Source organism: Lissotriton helveticus, chromosome 6, assembly GCF_964261635.1.
Source record: "Lissotriton helveticus chromosome 6, aLisHel1.1, whole genome shotgun sequence".
Lineage (NCBI taxonomy): Eukaryota > Metazoa > Chordata > Amphibia > Caudata > Salamandridae > Lissotriton > Lissotriton helveticus.
This window is the reverse complement of record NC_136067.1, coordinates 1,372,664,882-1,372,692,454: the sequence shown is the minus strand read 5'-3', so window position 1 is coordinate 1,372,692,454 and position 27,573 is coordinate 1,372,664,882. Positions and strand designations below refer to the sequence as shown.

General features: G+C 43.5%; 1 protein-coding gene across 1 annotated transcript in view; it reads left to right on the top strand.

Moving 5' to 3' along the window:
- Positions 1–27,573, top strand: part of EZR (ezrin) — a 211,206-nt gene that overhangs the window by 165,031 nt on the left and 18,602 nt on the right. The window contains exons 8-12 of the mRNA XM_078649129.1: positions 11,579–11,675; positions 12,411–12,574; positions 15,281–15,411; positions 15,799–15,959; positions 16,279–16,371. Of these exons, the coding sequence (XP_078505255.1) occupies positions 11,579–11,675; positions 12,411–12,574; positions 15,281–15,411; positions 15,799–15,959; positions 16,279–16,371 (646 nt within the window). The remainder of the gene's footprint in view (positions 1–11,578; positions 11,676–12,410; positions 12,575–15,280; positions 15,412–15,798; positions 15,960–16,278; positions 16,372–27,573) is intronic.

Below are 27,573 nucleotides of genomic sequence, written 5' to 3'. Positions count from 1 at the left end.
TGCCCAGAATTGTGTTTTTTTCACAATTGTGACACTGGCTGATGCAAATATTGTTACAATGGTGATAGTTAGGGGTAAAGGTTTGACATTTTTACCATAATGTACAAGGATTCCAAACAGACTTTTCTTTACTACACTCTGGGTTACCACTAGGAATAGGCCGTAGTCCAGCATAAAGATGCACGTTGGTTTGAGTGGCATGATCTGAATCCAAGATTTCAGGTTTTCAACTGATTTTCGGAGGGTAGTGCCAAGGATTTAGCTCAGGTATAGTTTTGGATTCATAGAACATGGCAGACACGCTGTAAGTGAGCTTCTGAGGCCCTGTTTAATTTCCTGCACGTATCCTTGTACATCAGCCCCAAATTTTTCCTGTGTCTTTGGAATATGATATACAAGCTAACATTACAGCGCACAGAAGAAACATCTCCAAATTGAGGCTGGGACAGCCATATAGAGGTGTCGCCTGTGGGCTGAGGCGAAGGAGCCGGAGTTCGTGTGGCGAGAGAAATGACCCCGTTCCCTTCAACGGGATATGGTCAGATTGCTTTGTGGAGGAGGGCTGCTGAATGAAGAGAGGCTGTCTGCAGGATTTTGGCAGGGATCAGGCTGAGCGAGAGCCAAAGCCTGTTTGGGGGTCGCCGGGGCATGTTACCTGCCCCTCGCAGTGCTGGAGGGGGGTGTGGTGAGCCCGGGGCCTGATATTGCGCATTGGCCGTGCTCCTTGGACCCTACCAGCATGGAGGACTTAGCGGCGGCAGGTTCCAAGGGCCGGGCACTGGGGACGCCGGTGAATAAGTCTCGCCGTGCCAGGGGTACACAACCTCTCTTGCGCCATGCGGGAAAACACATTGTGCCCTGGCAATGCCCGAGGATATTTGATGGGCGATCGGACGACCACAAATCATTAATTGTGGGCCCCAGGCGTGAATTGTAGCCCGGAGCCCCAGATGCTTCATTGGACCAGTGCACCTTCATCTAGGACCAGCTTCCGTGGCGGGGGCTTGCTTGGGCTCCCTTCAAATCCTCACCTTGCCCCATGACACAGGAGCATTGGCGGTGCAGGGTGCGAGCCCACGTGGGGCCTAGAAAACGCCCTGTATAAGGCCTGGCCATTGATTGGAGCCCCCCGGCATGAACTGTAGCCAGGGACCCAGGACGCTTCGTTGTGCCGGTGCGCCCCCATCTGGGACCTGTGTACGTGGCGGGCCTGCCTGGGCTCCCTGCGAGACCTCGCCTCACGCCCACAGCATAGGAGAGAAGGCGGTGAGGGGGTGTGCGGCCCACACTGGGCCTAGAAAACGGCTTGTATAAAATCTGGCGGCCATGCGGCAAGAACATCTCATTGAGATTTAAATGTGACACTGGCGGATTGGGCCGTGGGAGGGATCGAGGCACCGGATAGGGCCTCCCAGCTGGAATACTTTCTCTACATACTGACTGGAGAGGGGCGCACTCGCATAGTGGACTGGTGGAGCTGTGGCTGGGCAGTGGCATCCATAAGGGGGGCGGGGAGGTGCCTGTGTGCAGAGGCGGCCAGGCCAAGCCCTGGTGCAGCTTGTGTATGGGTTGCCTTCTCACCTGCCTCAAAGGAGAATAGAATCCAGATGGACCGACGCCCCCCCCCCCCACCCCCTTCCCTCAAGTAACAACACTATTACGGCCGCTGACCCGGGTTGGATCACACTGCTTGCTCGATCATTGGCCCTACAGTCACAGCATCAACGCAGAGGGACCGGGCCCAGAGGACCCAATTGCTCCTATTGAAGATGACTCGATATAAGCTGCAGGGCAATAAACAAAGCACAATGGATCGATATATGGGTGCAGGAGCCCAGGCGGTGGACTAGGCGGGCCAGGCCTCTGCTGCTCCAGATAAAGCAGCATTGATAGCGGCAATAACCCGATCTTGAGATGCATTGGAGGCCAAGATTGGGGCAATCTCCGCAGAGATTGCGCTACTTTTAGACGACCTCAAACCTGACACACTGTTTATCACTGAAACTTGGCTTCATCCCGAGTCGGACCCTGATGTTATACAAGCTCTACCCGGTGGATACCTCATCCTCCGTGAAGATCGGTCAACCGGAAGAGGCGGAGGTTTTGCAATCATATATAAAGAGTGATATAACTGCCGCAGCCTCCCCAACCCGATAGCCGATTGTGAAAACCTCTCCTTCTCCCTAGACTTCTCACCTACCCTCACCTTCTCTGGTACTCTTATATACCGCCCACCTGGGAACTTGGGTCAATTCCTCAACAGTATGCCATCATCCGTAGCCAATAGAGCCTGTAGCCTCCAACACTACACCAACCTAGGTGATTTAAATATTCACCTCGACAACCCCCAGGATCAGGCAGCAATAGAGCTAATCGCTAGTCTCGAGGCACTTCAATTTTCACAACTAGTACTAATACCCACCCACTCCGAGGGTCATCTCCTTGACCATATTTTTAGCAACTGTAGGAACCTCTCAGCTGGTACACCCCTACCCCTTCCATGGACAGACCATTTCTTGATACCCATCTCCCTGTCCATCCCAACTCTGCCCCGCCCCCTCCTGCAGCTCATCGGAAAGACTGTTACTGGTCCAAACTTAGTCACACACAATGGGCAACCACCCTTGAAACCACCTTGCCCCCGCGCAACCCTGATCCCATCTCTAGCAATGAGAATTACAATAGATGGATCATACAGTCTTTGGACTCAATACTACCGCTAAACCACACCAATCCCAAACATAGGCTATGACTGCACCCTGGTACTCGGAGGAACTTCAACAAATGAAGCGCCAATGGAGGAAACTAGAAAGGAAATGGCGCTTAGGCTGTTTTCCCTGAGGGAGAATAGTCTATCGGGCGGCCATATTATCATACAAAAATGAAATAAGAAGTGCGCAATCAACTTTCTTCGAAAATAGAATAAATGCTTCAGCCTCAAAACCCAAAGAAATCTACCAAATCGCAAAAACCCTGCTTAAAATCCCGGAAAAACCCCTAGACCCCCACAATGCCCAGTCGCGCTGTAACATCTTAGCCGAATATTTCCACACAAAAATTCATACCATCTACTCCTCCTTCCCCCTCGCCCCTCCCTCCACCACACCTACTAAGCACGGGGATGCAGACTGCCAACCCTCAATCCTTTTGGAAACCCTTCCTCCTATGGACCCCACTACTCTCCAATCTTTCATGTCACAGATCAAATCAGGCTCTCCTAATGACCCAGCTCCTGCCCATGTTCTACAGACTGTCTCTCCTCAAATTCTCCCCATCATTTTGGATCTGATCAACGCCTCCCTTACCAAAGGCATTGTCCCACCTAGCTGGAAACCAGCTATGGTTAAAGTCCTCCTTAAAAAAGCTAACCTCGATCAGGGAAACTCAGGAAACTTCCGTCCCATCTCCCTACTACCCTGGATAAGCAAAATCGCGGAAAAACACGCTAACAGCATCCTGACAGAGTTCCTCGAAAATAACAACCTATTAGATCTCTCACAGACTGGGTTCCGCCCCATGCACGGAACTGAAACCGCTCTCCTCGCCGTGACAGAGGAAGCTAGGATGATCACGGATCAGGGGGGCACTGTGGCCATTATACACCTGGACCTCAGTGCCGCCTTTGATACCGTGAATCACAACACCCTGCTACGGAGGTTATCTGATCTGGGGATAGCGGCTAACGCCAAGACATGGTTTGAGTCATTTCTGTCAGACAGATCTTTTCAAGTATTCGAGGGCAATATCATCTCCTCGAGCAAACCACTTAGCTGTGGTGTCCCACAGGGCTCCTCTCTGAGCCCTACGCTTTTTAACGTATACATGAGCCCCCTAGCTGAGGCCGTCCGCCCCTTTGGAGTGAAAATCATCTCCTACGCAGATGATACTCAGTTAGTGGTGGCTCTGAAACACCCCCAGTCCCAGGCTAGCAATCTAAGGGGCTGCTTAGAGGCCATCTTCTCTTGGATGACCTCGTCCTGTCTTAAATTAAATGGAGACAAGACGGAGTTGATGGTGTTAGGCAACCCCCCCCCCCAAACCCCGTTAACTCCATATGGCCTACCTCCCTTGGCCCGGCACCCATAGCAAAGGATACCATCAAGAGCTTGGGTATCTGGCTGGACAAGGGGCTCACCCTCCACCCCCAGGCAGTTAAACTTTCTGCCGCCTGCTTCGGCCTACTCCGACTCATTCGGAAGATTCTCCCCCTTCTCCCTTTCAAAGCAAGACAGATTATGATTCAGGGCCTAATCCTTTCCCGGCTGGACTTTGGAAATGCACTCTACTTGGGTGCCCCCAATCCACTCTAAACAAGCTACAGGTGATCCAGAACTGTGCTGCACGCACTCTTCTTCAGATCCCCCGTCGCCTCCCCGTAAGATCTGAGCTAAGAGACCTCCACTGGCTGCCCATTAAGAAAATAATCGAATTCAAGAGCATGTGCATTGTCCACCGTGCATTCTGGCGAAAGGGGGCAACCATCAATCATTCACTTGTCACCCCCTATCTCCCTAATAGGCAGCTCAGATCCGCCCACGCCTTCCGAGTTGTAACACCTAGGATTCGAAGGGGCGGGGGCCGAGCGTTCTCTTTCAACTCGGCAGGATTATGGAATTCCCTACCCCTTCTTCTTCGATCAGAACCCAATCATCTTTCCTTTGGGAAAAAAATGTAAAACCTTACTATTCAGCAAATAATTCAGTGCACGTCTCTCAATCATTCACGCTAGGACGCCTCAGGGTAGCTACCGCACTCTACAAAAACCAATTCCATTCCATTCCATGTCATGCTGATCTGCCAGAACCTGCGTAAGGCGGTAGACAGGATAACGGAAGCAGAAACCTGGATCTTAACCAAGGAAGACAGTCACATCGCTCCAAAAGAGGGTGTCCTCTTTGGAATCCATTACAAAGGGCCTTGCGATCAGGGTAGAAGATGCAGAAGGCAGGGCCCGTAGGAAAAATCTTCGATTGGTTGGCTTCCCGGAGGGCTGCGCAGGCAGCAACATGGAACAGTTTCTTTTAAAATGGATAACCGGATAGATTTCTCAGAATTCTATGTCTCAGTGTTTTGTCATGGAGCGCATGCACCGTGCCTTGATACAAAAGCCTCCGCTGGGGTCAAGGCCGGGACCCATTATTGCCAGGCTCCTGAATTTCCATGATTGGGATGTTATTCTTACACAGGCCAGGCTAGCAGGCAAACTTCAATATGATTCACAACATAACTCAATCTTCCCAGATTATACTGAAATGGTGTAACAATGCTGACAATCATTCACAGTCGCTAAGGCCCAGCTGCGGGACTTAAAAATCCAAAATGCTCTGCTGTTCCCGGCCCGGCCTGGCTGAGGGTTATCTATCAGTCACGTTCACTTTTCTTCGATACTCCTGAAGAATTATTCGCCTGGGCAGATGAAAGGCAGAAGCTTAAGCCACACCACCCACCGCTATTCGACTCAGAGTCATCCTCTGGAGAAGCTGCACACAAACTTGTCGAGCTCAAAGGGAAAACAAACCACAGATCGCATTCAAGACACCATTCCAAGACACAAGGTGCATCCAGCTTCTGAGCAGATGAAGATAGCCTCGATTCAACCCCGTCACAACATGGAGACTGAGGATCATAATGGACAATATCAATGTTCGGCTGAAGACCAAGACTTTGGGCCTTCGGGGCTTTCCCCCCACCCTCATCCCAAACTCTCCTCTCAGTATCTGAGAACTTTATTTAAGTTTTGGAATAGTTCAGTGGGGTTCTATTGGTTGAGCCCTGCCCCCGTTGGAGTAGGAGTAAAACCCCAACCACGACAGATGCTTCAGCTGTTTTGAGGTATTGGGTGGGGAGGGAGGGGGAGGGAATGGATTGTTAAATTTTGTTGAATGTGCTATGTCATACTCTACCATACATGTTGTCACCATGGCCTGCATCAAGTCACGTCCTGACATAATGCTCCAAACCCAGCCCTATGACGAGATCGAGTAGTAGGCTCAAAATACTGAGCTGGAATGTGCGGGGGCGCTGGACAAGATAAAGAGAAGGGCCGTACTCCGTCAGGCCAAGCGCACCTCGGCAGATGTCCTGTTACCATAGGAAATCCACCTTCTCGGCACCAAGGAGCCATATCGCTCCCATTTTGGTTACTTACCGGTCTTTCACTCCAGGTTTAGCAGGGGTTCACGTGGGGTAGCAGTTCTGATCCACTGGAGGGTCCTGTTTATGCATGGTAAATCATGGTCTGATCCCAGGGAAGATATGTTATTGTAGCTGGGACAATATATGGGGAACACGTTATAATAGGCAGTATCTATCCCCCCCCACTGTCCGAGACATTTGCAGAATGCTTGACGGGGTTCATACTGGAAGTAGCGAAAGGCCTCCCAAAATAGGTGGCGCCTGGAATGGTGTGTTAGATCCGGCCCAGGATAGTTTGAGACCGAATGAAGTGCTGGGAGCGATGCGAGAAACGCTCTTACAGACGGTGGTACACGACATGGGTTGGATATACTCATGCAGGCATTTACACCCGATTGCACAAAGCTACACGTATTACTCTACAGTCCATGATTCATTCTCACGTCTAGACTATATTTTTGTGCCTGACAGCCACTTTTATAGGATCACTACAACGGACATACTGCCCAGGGGCCTGTTGGATCATTCTCCAGTGGTGCTGGAACTGTGACTGGGCGTAGATCGCCCCCCCCCCCCCTTCCGATTGTGCCTGTCGACGTGGCACCTACATGACCCACAATATAACACATACATTCATCAGGCCATCACAGACTATTTCTCTAATAACCTGGGAACAGTGAACTCGGCGGAGACCATTTGAGAGGCCATGAAGCCAACCCTCAGGGGTGTAGATGTATCTTTCTGTACTGCCCAATGTAAGAAACTTTGGGAAACATTACTCTGGACGGTGACACAGCTAATCGACTTAGAGCAGCACAGTAGGGGGAGGATGGGATGCAGATACGACACCAATTGCTTCACTTGCAGCAAATACACGCTAGCGCATTGCGGGATGAAACCAAGCAAGCATGGCTGGCCTCCCACAGCAGAATATATCAATGGGGGGACAAGTGGAGCTCTCTCCTACATAGTCTGTGTCAACATGAACTTCACCCACGCCTGGTGTTCTGGGTGTGGATGGCCAAACACACACCGACCCAGTCCAAATTGCATCCAGCTTTGCAGCCTATTACGCTGATTTATATACTTCCAAAGATGCCCAGCCAGAATCCACGATACAAGACTTTCTCAACGACCTACCCCCAAACACTCTGTCAGATTTGGCATGTGCAGAACTAGATGTCCCCCTGATGGTTGAGGAACTGGGTGCAGCCCTTATGGATTTGCGCACAGGTAAAGCACCGGACCCTAACAGCTTCCAGTGTGAACTCTATAAAAATGTTCAGTCCCAGCTCGTTACCCACTATCTTGCGGCTGTAAATGTGGCTGACAGAGGGTCGACTCCCACCAGACCGGCGACACGCCAAAATTACTGTTTCTTAAGCCTGGCCGGCCTCCAGACCATTACACATGATATCATCCTATATCGTTGCTGAATGGCCAAATCCCTGGCAATCGTATCCTTCCCCATATGGTAGATCTGGTCCATCCAGACCAGGCAGGATTTATGCCTCATCAAGCCTTTTGCCATAACATTTAGTGTGCCCACAATGCAGTGGCAGCGATTGAACATTTAGAAGGCCAGGCAACGCTGTTACTGGCTGATATAGATAGGGCATTCGATTCACTGGCCTGGGCATACTTATTTGCCCTTCTACTCCGATTTTATATATGGGATCGCAATTTATTTCCTATATTACTTTGTTGTATACTGACCTCACGGCCTCAGTTAGGATGGCGGGTGCGGTCTCTGATCCCTTCTCTATAGGGCTCGGTACCCACCAGGGATGACCCCTGTCCCTGTACCTATTTGCATTGGCCATGGAATCATTGGCCTCATGGGTCAGAATTGACGCACAGTTCAAGGGGTTTGAGTGGCCTGGAGGTATATCTGACCGAATCGCCCTGTAGTCGGACGATGTACTCTTTTTTTTTTTCTTTTTCTTTTGGAGCCGCATCGGACAAAACCACAGCTGCTCCGCATAATGCAAGTGTTTGGAGAGACTTCAGGACTATTTATGGATACACACAAGTCTATATTGTGGCCTCTGCGGGGGGAATCAGAGTTGGGTGCTTGGGTTGGGGAGGTAACGCTAGCCATGACTGAGTTTAAATATCTTGGGGTTCATCTGTCATCATGTCAATCGATATCTTGGGAGAAAATATGACCCCCATTTGGACACGCCCTAAGGCCAAGATGAAGTAGTGGGCGCGCACGCCTCTTTCTATTCTTGGGAGATCGGCAATGTTTAAGATGGTGTCACTCCCCGGCTCCTTTACCAGCTGCAAAATCATCCCTTTCGGATTCCACCCACCTAGTTCCGTCAGATTAACTCGGGGCTGAGTCGCTTCCTTTGGGCTGACCGAGCCGCTAGAGTTGTGCTGAAAACGTGCTTTCAATTCACCTACTGCGGGGGGATAGCGACCCCGACATCGTTTTATGCAGCATCTCATCTCTTGGTTTTGAACGATTGATGGTATGAGAATAGAAGTGACCCAGCGTATCAAGTGGAACAGTGCCTGGTGGGCGACACACTACCGCACTTACTCCTACATAAACCAAGGGAGCTTCGATGCCTTCCGTCTGCCACATGTGTGGTTTGCAGGGTATGGAAAGGCTCATTGCACAAAATGGGGTAGTGGGGACGACTGACGGGAGAGACGCTCCTGTGGCAAAGTGGTCTTCTGCCACAGATGTCCACCCTGTCGGGGTTTCGAGACTGGGATGCCACTGGCATTTCTACTCTGTGAATTGTTATGCATGGTACCTCCCTAAACTCCTTCCAGGAGCTCATGAAGTAATTCGATATGCCATATTCACAATTCTATAAGTACCTGCAATTTCGACATGCTCTATCCCCTTATATTGTGTACTTAAAATCTCTCCCGGAGTTTAATCCAATAGAAGGTAAAGTATTCATGGGCGACTAAGGAGACCACAAGACTACAAAGATATATCAATCCTTGCTGACAAATCTCTCCACCACATTAGACTCACTACTGGGGAAATGGAAGGCAGATCTTGACCTCTTTGATAACGACGATTGGACAGAGGCGCTAGAATATCCGCGGGGTGTTGCAATAGCTTCAAGCTTTTCCAGTTTAGGTATTTGCACCACGCTTATTTTACTAGACATCGCTGTGAGGGCGCGGCTGAAACCCTCCCCTACCTGTCTGCGCTGTGGTGGTGCAGAGGGAACATTCATGCACACAATTTGGGAATGCTCTGCACTCAATAGATTTTGGAGGGGAGTCACGACTTGTCTGTCAGAAGTGTTGGGGTGGGAAATACCCCTATCCCCAAAGCTCACCCTACTGCATGTCACCAAAAAAATTGGTGGTAATCGGTATAAAAGGCATCTGTTGTTCTTGGGCCTCACCTTGGCAAAAAGAGACATAGCTAAGGCATGGAAGTCCCAGGCTCCACCCTAGCTTGGAGCCTGGAAGGCGGGTCCTGATTGGTGCATGGGTCCGGAACAACCTACATTAAAGGCACAGGATCCCCACAGAAGCACCTCAAAATATGGAAATGATGGGCAGACTTTAGAGGTCTTTTCTTAGAACCCTCCACCGCGAACTGCAGATGCGGAGGCTATGTGATAAAGGAATCTGGGCGAGGATAATGATACAAAGGACTAAGTCACATGTGAACTGGCTTGATGTGAATAGTACATAGATCATTATAAAGTACATGGCACAAATGGTTGCATTTTTGCGGGCTGGCGATATGTTTATATCATTTCATTATAATTGTCACTCTATTATAATAGAAGTCATCAGATTTTATGCTTCAATACTGACCAGTTTTTATTGCAATTATCCTGTAAGAAATATGGTTACTTTGTCTGCTGACTCAATAAAAATTGTGTTTTGAAAAAAAAAAATCCATGCAGAAAAGTACTAAAATGAATTGGCTCCTATGACAATAACTTCACTGTTAGATGATTACTTGATGAAATCTCTATGGTAGATTTGCAGAGCTACCGATGCAATTTGGTTAAAAAATACTTTAGTGTAATAGGGTTTTAGGTGTTGTTAAGGCAACTTTTATCCTGAAGAAGCATCCGCACTATTCATTCTTTGACCATCTTCTTGAATGTTGAGACACAATGGGAAGAAACGCCACCTGTTTGAATTGTCAGGAGGTGAATGTAGACATTTGCTTCAATTATATGTACGGTGCCATGCACTTCTTTATGGGTTCTTGTGGCCATAGAACAACCAATAAAAAACACAACTTAACAAGCACTCCCAATATAAATACTCACACTAATAACCAGTTGAGTGGGATAAAACAAAATCTGACCTGATATAATAAACTAAGAAATTTGTGTGGTGGCAGAAATAAGCTACTACGAAGATGAATACGAATCGGTGGGAAAAACAATACTCTTTCACAATGATATTTCCTTCTGAAAACAATTCCCCATTGATTTTCCAGAAAACTCTGAGATTTTTAATTTGACCTAACCCTGACCGGATAGCGTTTTTCTTCAAAATTAGGCTGTGTGTTAAACCTTTATCTTTTCCCAGTTGCTTTCACAAATAAGCATTCAATATTGTAGTCAGTATCATATTCATTTCCCTAAAACACACACATCCTCAATTAACTTAACTTTTTCCCAATTCCTTTTGGAAGTAATCATTCAATATCATAGTCAACATCATAGGCATTTACTAAAACACTAATTTCTTTATCCATCTTGATACAAAAAACAGGATTTTTGGCATTAGGATTAAAAGAAAAGCCTATTCTACCTTGATGTGTCCGTCCTAACACATGCTGACTATCAATTCCTGTGTACACCTTTCCCACTATTTGGGTATCTTCGATTTCGATAGCATTTATACAATATCCCAAAACATCCATTTTCTTTCTGCCCAATATATGTAACCTTCTATCATTTGTTTCCAACTCGATACCATGAAACCATGAAAATGTTCTAGAACAGGGGTTCTTAACCTGTGGTTCAGGAACCTCTGGTGCCTGCAATACATACAAAAGGGGTCAGCGAAAGCTTAGAATAAAAAAAGTATAATATTAACTAAATGTGTATTTACTTGAAGAAGCAAAATATGGATTAGATTGATGAATGCTTGTTTCCGTAAATTTGTGAATTGGTTGGCAGTTCAAATTATCAAAATAGCTTAAACCGGGGTTCCTGGATTCTAATTTTGACTCAGTGAGGGTCCCTGGATTCCAATAATGACTTAGTGAGGGTCCCTGGATTCCAGCAATGATTGCGACAGTCCATAGAATCATAAGGTTAAGAACCACTGTTCTAGAAAATATGTATCCGAGAGCATGATAAAAGGTGATCCGGAATCAGTAGGTGGTGTGAAATATTCGTCATCCACACCACAAATACCAACCTCCTTCAAATTGCATTCATAACTATAACCCTTCTTTATGTCTAGTAACACTTTTTCTTTCTTTTTGCAGGTTGACTCCAAAGATTGGTTTCCCATGGAGCGAAATTCGAAATATCTCTTTCAACGACAAAAAGTTTATTATCAAACCCATTGACAAGAAATCGCCTGTAAGTGTTTTTCATTGTCAATTGAATATTTAGCTAGTCCTTGAAATGCATTTTAGGTGTGAAGCAGGTTGACTCAAGTTGGATCATGATTCACGAGCAAAGCATCAAGTATGTGATCAAATCCATGTATGATGGGGCTCTTTTTTTTGTTTGATGTCGGCACAGCAGCTATGTTCTCCCTGCTTGCTAGTGTGATAACAGACCTGTTCCATTCCAGAACCGACAGCATATACGTTTTGAAAGTCCGCATTAATTTGGCCTATTGGGCTCAGTGATCTGTTTTTTTGAGGACTTTTAAATTGATCTTGGCTGCCAACAGTTGCTGAAACAGGGTCCTTAAAAGTGGCTTGAATGAATCCTATATCTTCAAGTTGTGTCAATTTTGTTCTTTATTTGTGCACTCTCAAAATATACTCCGGTAAATCTGAAGTGCATTCTATGAATGCATGAGTGAGAGAAGAGCTTTTTTTGTGCAAGTCACCAAGTTATTGACCTCCTTTCCAGAATCTATTTGAGGTCTGGGAGACTATAGTTCTGCAAAGATAGAGTAGATTCAAAAGAAGGTTGTTGGGTCCTCAAATACGTAACACCGAAGGTCCAATTCCATGTCAATGCTATGAAGCCTATCTTGGGTCCTTGTGCTATAAATGTTGAGTAACATAATACTACACACAGTCAATGAATCTCTTGACCTGTGTGGTTCATTCTGTCTTTGTGTACTTGTGTTCTCTACAGGACTTTGTATTTTATGCACCACGACTAAGAATCAACAAGCGCATCCTCCAGCTATGCATGGGAAACCACGAGCTGTACATGCGACGAAGAAAGCCTGACACAATTGAAGTGCAACAAATGAAAGCACAGGCCCGTGAAGAGAAACACCAGAAAGTGATGGAAAGGTGAAGTGAATTTCTTGTGTGTGTGACATAACTACTCCAAGAGTGTAAAGTGTTGTTTTACCATTTGGCAGCTAGACATACGAGTTGGCTGCAAAATAATTACTACCTCCTCACCAGACAATATAGGTCAACCCTATGTAAACAATGCCTGATCCCCCAAGACCGTTTCTATTGTCCTAGTAGGAGTAGGCACAATGAAAGAACTCTGTGATGTCTATTTTCCTATTCCTGTGTGGTATGATAAAATTGCTATAACAATACGCAGGTAGAGAAAATATAGCCTGAGCGTGTGGGACTGGGAACACTTTCAATATCCATCTAATTAATCTCCTGCTTGTAAAGGACACTGGCTCTCAGTGGAAAGCTGCTAAGGCTTACTTAGTGATTTTGCAAGGAGGAGGCATCAATGAAAATAGTTTCTGACCTAAACTGGATGGCTGGGCCATCACCATTTTCTGCAGCGTCTGCTCTGGTAGACATGGTGTTCCCAATGGCAGAGCAAGCAGTAGTTCTCTGATCTGGAAAGCAAGCAGTATTTCTCTGATCTGGAAAGCTGTCTTCCCTTAACCCCATATGACAGTGGAATGCAGAGAAGTGAAGGACTTCTGCTGTTTTTTTAGCAGAATTCCTGTTCCCCCATCCTCTAGATTGGTCTTCAAAACTCAAGAAAAAACGTACTTTTAGAGAACAAGTGTCAGTTTTACTTTTAGAGTGTCAATTCCGACCTCCATTAAAACCATTGTCTTAGCTGTTTTACATTTGAAGTAAATGGCAGCCGTTCTTGTTAGAATGGTGTCTCACCATAACATGAACTTTGTGATGTTGACGATACTGATGTAAAGTTAAATGTCATCAGCATATTAAAAAAAACACAATGTCTTGTTGGCTACGTAGCCTAGCCGTCCCAAAGGCTCCATGTGCAGATTAAATAGCATTGGAGTGAGTGTGGATCACTGCCACACTGCAAGTGACAGAGAGCAGTGGGGGCTGGGATGAGGCATTTTAACGATTTGCTTCTATTCACAGAGATATAATGTCAGCCATTTCAAAATAGTCTGCAGTTCCCATCTATGGGGAAACGGTCTATAGAAGCTCCAAATGTTTTTTTTTTAAAGAACTTTATTCGTGAATGTATATTCGTCACAATAGCATACAGAATCCACATCAGATATGCAATACATCACGTTTTTCATTTTTCTCCCATTCAACAGATAGGGGGGCGGGGCCCCGTCCCCTAGTTCGGATCCGTCCATAGTGGCATACAGTAGGAAATGTTTCTGTTTTGATCAGGATGCTTCCGTAGACCCTCCCACTCGCTCCCCAACTATCCCACCCCCACCCCAATAACCCTGGTGGTCACTCTCTCCTTTTGTTTTTGTTCGTTCTCAGCTCCCCAGCGCCATCCGTTCTTTGCCCGGATTATGCAGCAGAAGTTCTTTTGACCCACTCCATCTCACCTCAGTGTCCTGAACAAACTACAGTGTACCCTCGGGGCCTCTAAACACTCATGTGTCCTGGGACAGGGGCTGATCTATACCCTCCAGCTCTAACAGCATGACCTCCCAGTCTAGTGCCATCGGGATTTTCCACCTCCCGCCTTCCTCCTCTTTCCTAAGGGCCACACATTCTATTCTACCCCATTTTGCCACATCCGTTCGCCATGTCTCCACCCTAGGCCCCCTCGGGGATTTCCACCGCATCGTGATGTTCCTGACCGCTAACAAGAGGGCTAAATACAGAAATCTTAACTTGGTTTTTAGTGGTTTGCGCCGGGCCGGGCTCCCGCCAGACGGTATAGTGCACTCTCCTTTACTTGTACCTGGGATATTTCTCGTAGCGTTTGACGCACCTCGTTCCAGTACCCTCTCAGCCGCGAGCACGACCAGAGCATATGGAGGAAGTCTGCCTCGTCCGCCCTACAGCGTGGGCACTGGTGGGAAGGAAGCACCAAATGTTAAGGTGGGGAGTAGAGGGAGGGACAGGATGCATCACAAATTCCCCTGATAGTCATTTTCCATTATAGAACTGTGCATATGTTGACATAATTGTTAGAATGGAGCAGGTTCACATTAAATATCTTTTTGCTGTTTGGGTAACAAAAAAAGTATCAAACATGTTTTCCTGAAGCCAGGTTTAGTGGTGCATTGTGCGGTTTTCTTTGGGCAGAAGCAATTTTTTTATTCGAAATTAGAAACAAAACAAATCCCTAGAAAAGCATTTTCAAAATGGCTTTGAGCTCATTTTCACTACCATAATTGGCACAAAATAAAGAAGAGATTTTGCCTTACCTGGTTTTCTAGTAAAAGGTTACTGTCGGTGCTTAATTGCAAAGAAATACTTAATAACGGCTGGGGTCAATGGATTTCTAAGAAGACTGTCTGTAAATGTCGAGGTTTCTGAATACCAAAGATGTTTCATCTCATTGTACCTCTTTCATCCACCACCATATACTTCCTGTCACATTGTCTCAACCCTGCAGGTCCTTTTAATCACTGCTTTCTCCCTTTGTCACCCTTTTCCCATCGTTCTCTTTTTCCATTTTCTGCTTTTCTCTCTTTTGTTCTCAGTCAAAGTCTGATTATGAAACATAGGTCCTGGTGCCCCAAAACGAGTCCCTGTGGGCCCATCCTCCAACCAACAGTTGAATTGATATCTTAAAGCTTACCTTTTGTTTGACCTGTGCATTTTTGTTTGTGTCCCATGCAGACAACAGTTGGAAGGCGAAAAGAAGAAAAGAGAAGCCATTGAAAAGGAGAAGGAGCAGATGCTGAGAGAGAAAGAGGATTTAATGCTGAGGTTAAAGGAGTATGAAGAGCAAACCAAGAGGGCAGAGAGAGGTAAGTTGTGACAGTGGGTTGAAGGGATGTGTTGCATAACACCCTTTCCAAGCATCCGCACATAGCGCCACTATTAGTAGAACTCCTGTTTTTACATCGTTTGGTGCTATGTAGCTTTCAGTTAACTGTAAAGTTAGGAGACCCTTGCATATGCATTTTTAAATGCAAATTGTTAATATTGCATGGGTGCAGATTTTTCCTTTTGAGCTTCTTGTTCCCCAACAAGTGTATGTGCAAACAGCACGCTTTAGACACCCTTGATACTAATGTTCTGGCCAGGTATCCTTCTTGATAGGTATTGGCACTTGACATGTTTCTGAAAAAGCTGTGTGATGGAATAGTTTAGTTTGCGTACCTTTTATCTAACCAAGTTTTCTGAATTCACAGAGCTCTCTGAACAGATTCAGAAAGCCATCCAACTGGAAGAAGAGCGGAAGAGAGCCCAGCAAGAGGCCGAACGATTGGAGGCTGATCGCCTGGCCGCTATCCGAGCCAAGGAAGACCTGGAGAGACAAGCTGCTGACCAGATGAAGAGCCAGGAGCAGCTGGTAAAGGCAACCTTTGGTTCTTCATACCATCATTTATACAGTGATTTTGGTCACCTATTTTGATATCTGCCAACCAATATGCTTCACTTAATTGTCTTCACTTGTGGCCTTTATTGAGAAAATGAAAGATTGGGCATAATAGCACCAAGTTTGTATTTTTAGATGTTCTTTTTAGTAAAATGGGACACTTTTGTCTCGGACTGAGGAAGTTGACCCTCCCTGATATTCCCTGCCACTGTGTTTATTGCTATCAATGCGTGTGCCCTAAGTTGGTCATTTGGAAACAAGATACATCCAGTCTGGACTTTTATTTCAACAGGCATCTGAGCTTGCAGAATTTACTGCCAGAATTTCGCTGCTCGAAGAGGCAAAGAAACGTAAAGAAGAAGAGGCTGGCGAATGGCAGCACAGGGTAAGAATGGCTGAATTATATACTCTGTGCACTGTTTGGATACCAGTGTGACAGCAGCAACTGTAATTCTTTGGAGTTTTATCACTTTGACTATATTTAAACTCTTTGGGCTCCTTGTATTCTCAGTGTAACAGGTTTTGCTTACAATTTTCAAGTCAAGCTAAGACCATAAAATAGTACTTTAGGTTCTCCATATTCATATAAACATAACACTTAAACCATAATAGTGTCCATTATTAGCCAGCCATAAGGTAATGGATGTCCATCAAAATTATGACAAACAGCTCAAGATACTCCGATTTACCATTACTAAAGCCCATTCAGATTATCTGTCATAATGCTGGTAGGTTTGGTGGGCTTGATGCTGACTAGATTCCTTTCTGATAAATAAGTGTGAACCAGTGATCAATAAATGTGATTCCATTTGACATTTTTTCTGGGCTTTCTCAACCTGTTCCCAGTATTGTTTCTTGTGACTACGTACTGAATTTCGGTGCTCCCTTCTTGTTTCATTCCATGCATGTCATTAATTATTTGATGCCACCTAGGTCTTTTTCCAGCAATCTGCACTTGAGAAGTGACACACTTTAAGGATGCCTTCAAGATTTTGTGAATGTTGATCCTCATAGATATTTGAAACCAGGCCAATGTTGGTAATTTTTCACTGGTTCCCTTGTTATTCCCATGCAAATGATGCACCCTCTAAAACGGTGGTCTCCAAACTTTGGTATGCCGAGCCCCCCATGAGCAAAATGTTTGGGGGTCGGACCCCCTTCAAAATATGAAAGGGCCGATCGATACAAGGGTAAGAAGGCTAACTAAATTGTCAGCATATTGAGATTTCCACTGGGCAAAAGACCCATTCAGGTCCTCTAACAAAAGCCCCATTCTTATCTTCTCTGCATAGCACCATCCTGACTTGTGCTCACAATGCCCTATCCTGAAAGCCCTGGAAATTAGCACCCAGGCCTTTAGCTGCTGAGTTTTCTGAATTCATATGTGCCACATTTCCATTGTTTCGGTGTGCTTAGGAGTGACATTCAATGGGCAAGTGTGTGACACTTAAAGTAAGACTCTCCCATGAACAAAAACAAGCAATGAAGTTCATGAAAAGAGCTAGATCTCAGAAATTGCAACCTTTTAAGCAATGGTCTAGAAACTGTTGAAAAACATCTGCAATGGAAGGTCACTAACCTACTATCCCTTAATGACATCCATGTGTGGTACTTGACAGGGCAACCAGACTCATTCTCTAGAGTTCTTAACAAGACGTCCTCTAGAAAGCCCACTATGGACCCCCTCTGCAAAGCCATAAATCGATTTTATCTGAAAAGCACTAAACAGATCACACCTGTAAAAGCAGTACTCAGGCCCCTTTCTAGAAAGCACAATTCAGACATCTTTTACCAAGCTCCACGCAGAACCCACTTTGTAAGACATCATTCAGTGCCCCTTTTCATAGCACCACCAGACCTGCTAAAAACCCCAATCTAAAACTCCTCTTCAAAAACCCATCCAAAAAAACACTACCTCTGGGGTGTCTTTTTTAAAACCACAACCAGCCCCCCTCTTCTGATTCCCATCCAGACAGTAGAAATTGTGAAGTGTGCAATGCTCAGTCTCCCTGACCACCCCTGGCTACTTATGATTTTCAGAGGCTGCTCCTGCCTTTCCTTACATGAATCCAAGCCTTTCTCGGTACAACCTCATCTGCCTTTAAAAATAAGCCAAAAACACACAATAACGTAAACAGGCTACAAAATGTTTCAATCAAAACCATTAGTGAGTGTGTTCTGGGGCTTCTGCTTGTCACTGGGGGGAAGTGGACTGACGCCCCCCTTGAGATGACTCGATGCAACCCACAGTTTGAAGACCACTGTTCTAAAAGTACAAATCTGTTTTATTGTATGATTGTACCCTCTTGAGGGCCTTCCAGATGTGTACAAGAACTAATTTTCTGGTCTGGTAAAAATATGGCTGCTCCTTGAGAACCCAAACCTAGGTTGGTACTCCGAAATGAAACAGCAATGCAACTGCCTCGACCAGACCTTGTCAGGAAAATGTCAACACCAGCAACTTTGTAGATGTGGTTAAAAGAAATGGACTTTATGATTTACTAATAACTTTCATGTTGGTTGATGAAACTGCATCTAGGCACATGGTTGATGTGTTGTGCTTAGGATCTTATTTGCAGAATTCACAATCATAGGTGATAGAGCAGAAACCTACTTTAAATAAAATGATTTAGTATCTCTGTCTCAGTCCAAAACAGGGTAGATCCCCGCTCTAGAATTACACACATGAGTTTCCTTTCACTTCTCTGCGACAGACCTGTGCTGTCATTTGAGAAGATCAGGATCTATACATTTGAATTTACCAATCACAATAATACTGTAAAGTTCAGTCAATAAGAGAAGTTTTGATCAGTTTGAAGGGTTTTATTATCATTAAAAAGTTAGTAAGTTTTTCTTTTACTTTAGATTTCATTAGTTAAAGTTATCAATCAATTTACAGAATTGATAGTAAAAAGATTATTGGTTAGAGCAAATCATCAATAAAAATGGGGCAAGAATGGGTTTTATCAAGAACTCATGAAGAGTTCAAGTTAGTGAGATGGGGCACAAAACTCTTGATCAATTGGTGAAAATCTGCTGAACTTCCCATAAAGAGATGTTCACAAGCAAAATAACTATGCAGCAGCAGTAGTGACTGCTATCAACAACATGGTTGTAAATCAGCGTTCAGCCATCAACATAAATCCATTAGTGTTCAGCTTCAATGCGGGCAAATGGCATAGAGGAGCCTCAAAGAAGGGTAATGGTAAAAGCCCTAAGAGTTGGACCTGGGAGGATCTGGGGTAACCTACTCTAGGAACACACATTAATATAAACAGCTGAAAATCATTTTGCAATGCTTCTGTGTCTTCTTATTTTCTCCAGCCAGTAAAATGTTGACTCTTCTCGAGAACCGTCTCGTTCTGTTCTTTCCCATGTTCTTTCTTATCAACCTTGCAAAGGATCACCTTGAAATGTTAAACAAACTTTTAAACTAGAACTATGAATGGGGCCTTTCAATTCTTACACCTCCTTTCTCATGGGCATGAGCACATTCTAACTTTCTAATAAAGTTAAACTACACAATAGATTTATGTAAAACAAAACATCTTTGGCAATGAAGATTATTCAGCACCACATTTCTTCATTATAAATGGGAAAAGAAATAGGTTAAATTATTAACATTTTCTACTCGTGCATTGTATTAAACATGTGAAAGAATATAAAGCCGTTCTTTTCAATGACTTTGTTTTCTACCATAAATATTTCAGAACATTATTGTTAATCAAATATATTCTCCAATGCACTATGGTGTGATACTTTACAACAACAAAAAATGTATGTCAAAATAAGGTCAACTATTAAGCATTAGGTGCACATTTCGGCCCATTCAGTTTTGCTGCTAAAATAAGGAAGCTTGCTTTAAAGTTATGAGGCCGTGCACCAATTGGTATATCTGGGTACAACGAAATTGCACATTTTAATGTCATGTTAGTACAAAATAAGTTGCATGATAATATTGCACATGCCACCTTTACTATACTAATTTTACATTATAATAAAAATCCCTTTCAATCCCCCTGATGGTTAACTTAGCCATCAACTTTTGCATGTAATGTCCGTTCAGAGGGCACTCACATCCTTAGTTGAATCTTGTCTCTTTCTTTTCAAAATTTTGAATTTTAATGATTTTTTGTATTCGTCATTTAGGCGGTCATTTAACTCTCAAATTGCTTTTCCATTCTCTTTCTAATTTCTCTGCTCTTTCATCTCATCTTTTAATGCAATAGCTACAGCCTTTGAATAATGCAATTAAGGTAAGTAAACTAATCCCTATAATTATTATAGGGAGAAAAGTAGCTTTTAGGATTCCCTCCCCTGCAGTTGCAAACCAATTTCCAATTGTGCATATTCCCTGTCCAAAGTTTTCTATAATACACCTAGTACACCTAGTATCTGGTAATCCCCCAACTCGTCTAATTCTGGTTTCAGTGCTGAAATGTTCTTTGCAAATTCTTGAATTTTCTTACTTTCATCAGGAATGTAAGAACAGCAATGCTTAGTTTTCATCATCTGGCAGACTCCACCTTTTTCTGCAAGTAAAATGTCGAAAGCAAGACTATTTTACAAAACCATTGATCTAATTGCTAAAAGCTCAGTGTTTATCACCAGTAAAGCTCCAGAAATGCTAGTTGCCAGCTTGTCGACAACTATTGACAGTTTTCTAACCTTTTTGCCATTAATTATGACTTCTACAGGTGGAATATTGCTCCAAAAATGTCTCCTGCTAACTGTATTCCATTTTCTGGCTATGGGTGTGTCTGTGTTCAGGTTTCATTGTTAATGCAACCATACCATATACATGATACACCTTAGGAAACTATATTGCTAAATAGCAAATACCCTCCCAATCAGCAGGTAACTGTGCATAAGTTTGCTTCCAAAAGTTATAATTTGAGTAAAAATATCAAAGTGTTCTCGTATATATATATATATATATATATATATATATATATATATATATATATATATATATATATATATACAAATTTAGGCAATATACTACATGTGATTGCATATGATAGCGGCATGTGGTGATATGTGACTTCTTTAGCTGCAGATGATGGTAAGTGGGCACAGATGTAATAGTTTTTGCGTCCATAGCTTGTGTGCATTCCAATACTAACCTAGAATAGATATTTGTTGTAGAATCATCCTTCATGTTTCTGGCAAACAATGCTTCATCTGCTGTTTGAGTAAATGTGGTAGTGACATTTGCAGACCTACAGCTTTCTTGATTATGAAATAAACCTCTACCAACACTACAATAATCATTAATGCTGATATCATGAAAATTGAACACATGATAATTTAATATCTATTTCTAAGGCAACACATTTTTTCTGTGACCAGATCATTTCAAGCAAAGTATACAGCAGCTAAAGAGTTCAATTCTTTTCTGAAAGTCTTTTATTCAGAGATTTAATTTAGACAATCCTTAACCCTACTCCGTGTTCTTCTAAAATGTTATCCCTACTCTTCCACTGCAACCTTGGACCAGTGGTAATTGTCTTAAATTTAGAAATTACATTTCAGTCTCCTTTTGCACTTTTCAAACAGTTCTTTTTGTTTTTCAAATCTTTTCCCTTCCAAAGGTCTTTTTTATCAAACAGTTTTAACTAACAATGTTTTTAGTGTGACATCCTATCGGTTACAAGCAGTTCAGTTTTCACATCATACAATTCATCCACTGATACATTCAGTACCTTACTCACGTAGTATGTCCTTTCAGGTGCACAATACCTCAGGCAAGGCACTCTTGCTCTTTTGGATCTCCTCAGTCACTGTTGATCCACTTCCGTGTCACTTCCACCGCTTGACTCTGTCTTCTCTGTGATGGTCGGTGGTATTCGATCAACTGACACACTTGCTCTCAATTTCCTTTGATTACTATTTTGTGGCCACTCAACTTTATGGGTGGCTCTTCCAGTTTCAGTGCTTGTTCCTTCATCCGGACCGTATTTTCGTACTGATGCTGTCTCAGTAGTTCTCTCAAGTTGAGGCTAAGGCTCTTCTTCATCAGAGACTTCAATGGCACCTTGTGGGATGACAGGCACTTGGTTTTGTGCAACAGTTTGCAGTCACCCCTCTCTTCTTCTTGCTGCTGTTGCAATCTTGGTATCACTGTTATTTGCTGAGGCTCAACTTTTGATGGTGCAGTCACTGGTTCTCTTCTTTCAGGCTCACAGAACACAATTTCTTCATACAGATTTTCTCACTCTCCTAGTGTTAGAAGCATGCACCCAACTTAAAACTTCCGCTCATTCAACAGTAGTTTTTCCGACTAAGATAATCTGGAAGGGGCATTTCCATCTAGGTTCCAAGCAAGTCTTCTGAGCGTGCTTTTTGATCATGACCTAGTCTCTTGGACAGAGGTTGTGGCATTGTTCTTGATACGGGTCTTGTGTGGCAGCTGCAACCTGGTGAGAGACAGAACACACCACATCACTCAATCCCTTGCAGTATTTGAGTATCATATCATCTGTGATGCTCACAAGTGCGTTTTCACGTATAGAAGGCAGTCTCATAGCCTGTCCCATGAGAATCTCATGAGGGGATAAACTTGTTCTTCTTTCTGGGATACCTCAAATACTCATCAGCGACAAAGGCAAAGCATCAGGCCATTTCAGTGTTGTTGAGGCAGAAATCTTGGTTAATCGAGACCTAATTGTGCCATTTAACTACTCGATGACGCCAGAAGCTTCAGTTCAATAGCAACAGTGCAGTCTTTGCTCAGTTTCAAAGTGCAGTACAGATCATATTCAGGACTTCGTGGTTGAAGTGGGTACCTCGATCTGATTTTTGAGAAACCAGCATCCCGTAATGGGATATCAATTCTTGTAATAACAGTTTTGCTACTGTGAGATGGTCATTTCATCTGGTCATCTCAAGAAGAAACACACTGTGACCAAGACATATCTCAAACCGTGGCACCCAGGCATCTTGATAGTCCATCTGCATTCTGTTGAAGGGACCACCTGGCCATTCTATGTGTCTCAGTGTACCAATTCAACCAATTTTATCTGAATATTCGGGTCATGGCATCCCTCCTTAAATATGTGTGTCCATAGAAGTGATGTTTCATTAGAAACCACAAACTATCAGGCAACACTAGTCTACCATCAGCTGACATTCAGATGTCATATGCATTTTTCCCACATCCTGCTCTGGTCCAACCTTGCTGTGCTGCTTCTGAAGCATCAACTTAAAATAGGCAGTGTCCTCTTCAGATTCAAATGCGAAAGTTCCATTAAATATTAGGGCACTAGTGCACAATACCGTGCTACTACATCGGCATACCTGTTACCAATGGCAATGTAACCACTGCCAATCCGGTGTGCTTCACATTTAACAACTGCAATTTCAGCAGGCAATTGGAGAGAGTCCATGAGGTTCCTCACATGTTCATCATTTTTCATCGGCATGCCAGATGAGGTCATGAAACCTCTTTGTGACAATCACTGCCCAAAATCATGAACAATGCCTAAGCCATACTGACTTTCTGTGAATGAAGTCACTTTTAATGGGGCTGTCAATATGCAAGCTCCTGTGAGGGCAATTAATTCTGCAACTTGAGCTGAGGTAATATCTCAAAGCCATAAAGCTTCTACAACACCATTGATTGTGCAGACAGAATTAGCTGCTCTCCGGATACCTTCAATGTTTCTCAAAAATGAGCCATCAACAAATATTATTTAATCGGGCGTCTTGGCTTTGTGCATAAGTCTGTGACATTCAGGCAATTGTGTTCAACTTCATTCCAAACATCAACATTTATTGGTGACAGATTGAATGGATTCAGAATCTGGCAGCACTTCACTGTAATGTTTTCGGCAGCCAGAATCTGCTGTTCATACTTTGTAATTCTATTATGGGTCATGTATTGGGTCTTTGTACAAGTCAGCAATATTTCTACAGAGTGTGGGACCATTACAGCTGAAGGCTGTCCTATTACAATGCTCTCACTCTGTTCGTGACTCACAACCACTGCCACAACCGCATTAAGGCAGCCGGGCAGTTCTGCGGCTACAGGGTAAAGGGTGATGGAAAAGTAGGCCACAGGTTTTTGAACATCCACAAGCAGCTGAGCAAGCCCCTGAAAAAGCGCAGCCCTCCCTCTCCCTGCAAAATAGAGTAAATTCTTCATTGTACCCAGGCATTCGTAGTGCCGGTGCACGACAGAGACTTTCTCTCAGCTCTAGGAAAGCTTTCATGCATTCACTGTTCCAAGGAAGCGGTTCAGGCACATCTTTGTGTGTCAGCATCCGTAAAGGCTTAGCTACTAGGAAAAGAAGTGGTATCCACTGTCTACAGTTGCCAACCATCATCAAAAACATTCTGACTTCTCTTTGAGTTTGAGGTGGATTCATTTGAAAAAATGCCTGCACTCTATCTTACACTTTTCTCGCTTCTTTCTTAATGTTAGGTTCCTGATACTGAACGTTCTTTTGACAGTATTGCAATTTACCTCGGGACACTTTATGTCCATTCTCAGCAAGGTGGTCACAAGTAGGTCATCTATATATTGCTCAAGAACTGAATTGAATCTGGAGTAACTTGTCATTCTGTACTTTGTGTCTTTCTAAGTTCTGCTGCTTCCTCAAACCATAGTGGAAAAATCCCATCCTCAAATAAATGTATCTCCACGTTTTATTGCTGTAGTAAACACAATCCTCCCCCATCTCTCAATGACTGAATCATTTGGGTTGGCTTCCAGGCAAAAATCTTTGAATTCTAGGATGGGGGGAGAAACCCTGTTGCATCTTATCCTCCTACAGCTACCTGGGCGTCTGGAGTTGTAACAATATTTACTGGGGCCGTCATTTGTGAGGCAGTGACAATAGGGGCAGTCGCAAGTGGTATAGCCACTGTCTGGATTGTTGCAATATCTGGTAACTGTACTGGAACAGTCCCTATGGATGTGGTAACAGATGGGATAACTGTTGGTGTCAGGACAACAGGTGGTGGGAAATCTAGTAGGTTTGCAATGGTCTTTCAGTTTGTATTGTACTCAGTTCAACAGGGGCAGTAACCACTGTAACACTTGCAGTTACCTTATTGTTCGTACTGGTGGTTGTGCTTTCATAAGGTAAAGGACATGCTCCTAACATTTCTTCCAAAATATCAGCTTCTAAATTACTGTTGGTCTCCTCCTTTTTCCTCATTTTCCCCTTTTCTCTGTTTTATAACGTATCATTTTTTAATTTCTCGGATGTGTCAGTGGTAATGGCTGGATACAATCTAGTTCCCTCAACTATTGCTTTTCTCCATCTCTGCCATGCATGCTTCATTCCATCGAGCATCTGCATAATTACACATTGCTCTTTTAGTCTTACTCAGGTATTTTTCCCTTTCTTTATCTCGGGCTACCTTCTCCCACATATTTAAAGCTTTGTATTGTGTGGGTCTAGATGGTGGCTTCATGTCGTAAAGCTTCCTATTCAATTTCTTAATAATTCTAAGCTCAAAGGTACCATGTTTTGGAAAACTCAGTGAACAATCTTTTTCATTAATCTTGCACAATTGGCAAAGCCTTAAACATGTATGTAATCCCAATTCAATTGTCATGTAATGTGGAGGTGTACCCTCAGAATGTGGCTCTTCACCTACCCATACTGGAATGGTAACATTACCTCTCACAAAACTCTTAAATTCTTTTAACCATTCATGATTTCAGCAATAGCCATTGCAAAGAAATGCAGCTCAACTCACTGTTTTGATTCTGTTCTCTAAACGTCATATATTCTTCTACTATCCTGTCACAGTTTCTATTCAGAACGATCTTCAACAAATCCTAATGCAGTATTCACAACAGCAATTGACCTATCACAGTGTAACACTTTATTTCCTGATCAAACGATCACAGCACAACAGTACACCAACCAACCTGTCCCAGTGTGGCACACTATGATGTATGATCTCACTCCTTGCAGCAGTTCAGCCTTATTTAAATTTCTCTCGTACATACAACTTCACAAGTTTTTTAATGAAAATAAACAATAAAATAAATGTTTGTCTGCTCTTCTAAAGAAAACCAAAGGTACGTCACCAATATAAGGTTTTTACGCCAACTAACTTTTTCAAACAAAAGATTTTTCAGTGGCTAGTGAAATCTCGACCAGCGAGAAATCACTCTAATCAATGTGGCTTCACCCTTTGTGCAGTAAGGTTCTGCCAACATCAATCAATTTTAGTACATCACAAATGTTTATTAATGTCTCTATCCCATTCTTAATTCAATAAATGTGTATTTGTCTTAAAAAGAAACCATACAAGCACATCAGAAATGTAAACAGATAAAATGTCCATAAAATACTCAGTCAGTCGTTCGTTCAATAAACTTTATTCGACAAAGAGTGATCATAAAAGTATACATGTATAAACATGGAAAAGCATACAATAGCACCATTAGATTAAAAAATTGTTAAAGCAAGCAGCTAAAAAACATCACAGTTAATGATATAGTTGAAGATAATTACATTATTCTTATTGTGCATTAAATGTACTATTAACAATTTCAAGCTTCGCTGATTACAAGAGTCCCGTGGCCCTTCCTGATTCTAAGAGCTTGACTGTTAAAAGCAATAACTGGCATATAGGCTTGGACAACAAACACTGGAGCAGCTCAAGACTCTGACAAGCTGATCTACAGTTAAAAGAACGTAAAAGAGGTCATAGAAATTTAGCTCTGTGTTCTGACTACAGAGAAACGTGTAATGAATTGTGTATTGTTTACTAACATCACCACAACATGGAGGTAAAACCGAAAAACAGCCACCTTGAATGGGGAAAGCGCCAGGAAGTGGGCCGAGTACAGCATGAAACATGTAATCTTGGGGCGGAATCTAGACTAGGTAAAGTTAAATAATAAGATAAGCTATCCATATGATAGCGGACAGTGTCCACAACTTGGCCTTTTGTCTGCCTTATCAAATTATTATACCACTGAAATAGGGCGCAAACTTGGTATTCACAGTGATCATACTGTGGGAATGGAACAGATGTGAAACTACTTGTTCTGCAAAAGTTTTCCTGACCTGGAAACCAGGAATTGTTATCCAATTTAATGCAATCCGCTAATACAGAGCGTGAGAAATTTGTAGAGATGGAACTCCAAATTTTAACACATCAAAGAAGTGGGGCTAGTCTAACTGTTTGTTTGATATAGGTGAGACCAACCTGAGAGCGGGTAATGTTTGGAACAGCCAGCAATCTTGCAAGGAATTTGTTCTCGGCTACTTGTAGATGGTCACACCCAACTTAGCCCTAGACTACTGCAGGTGCGTTCTGAAATGCATTTTGCTTCGTGAAAGGATAACAAATACTACCCTGGTTTCTGCTTGAGTTTACAGGAGAAACCCAAAAAAGCCTCAGCCACACAGTTTATTTTGTTACCTCTCTGTTCTACAAGTTTTGCCCTATTAAAATTAACAACCAGTAAAATACCTAAGCACTTAAAGTTGGACACTTTTGTGATGGCCACACCATCAATGCTAAATCTGCAAGTACGCATTTTTTCTAGGGCCTAATGACCTAATAAAAGATGTTATATGGCTGACACTTTGTTTTAGATCTAGCATGAAGTCAT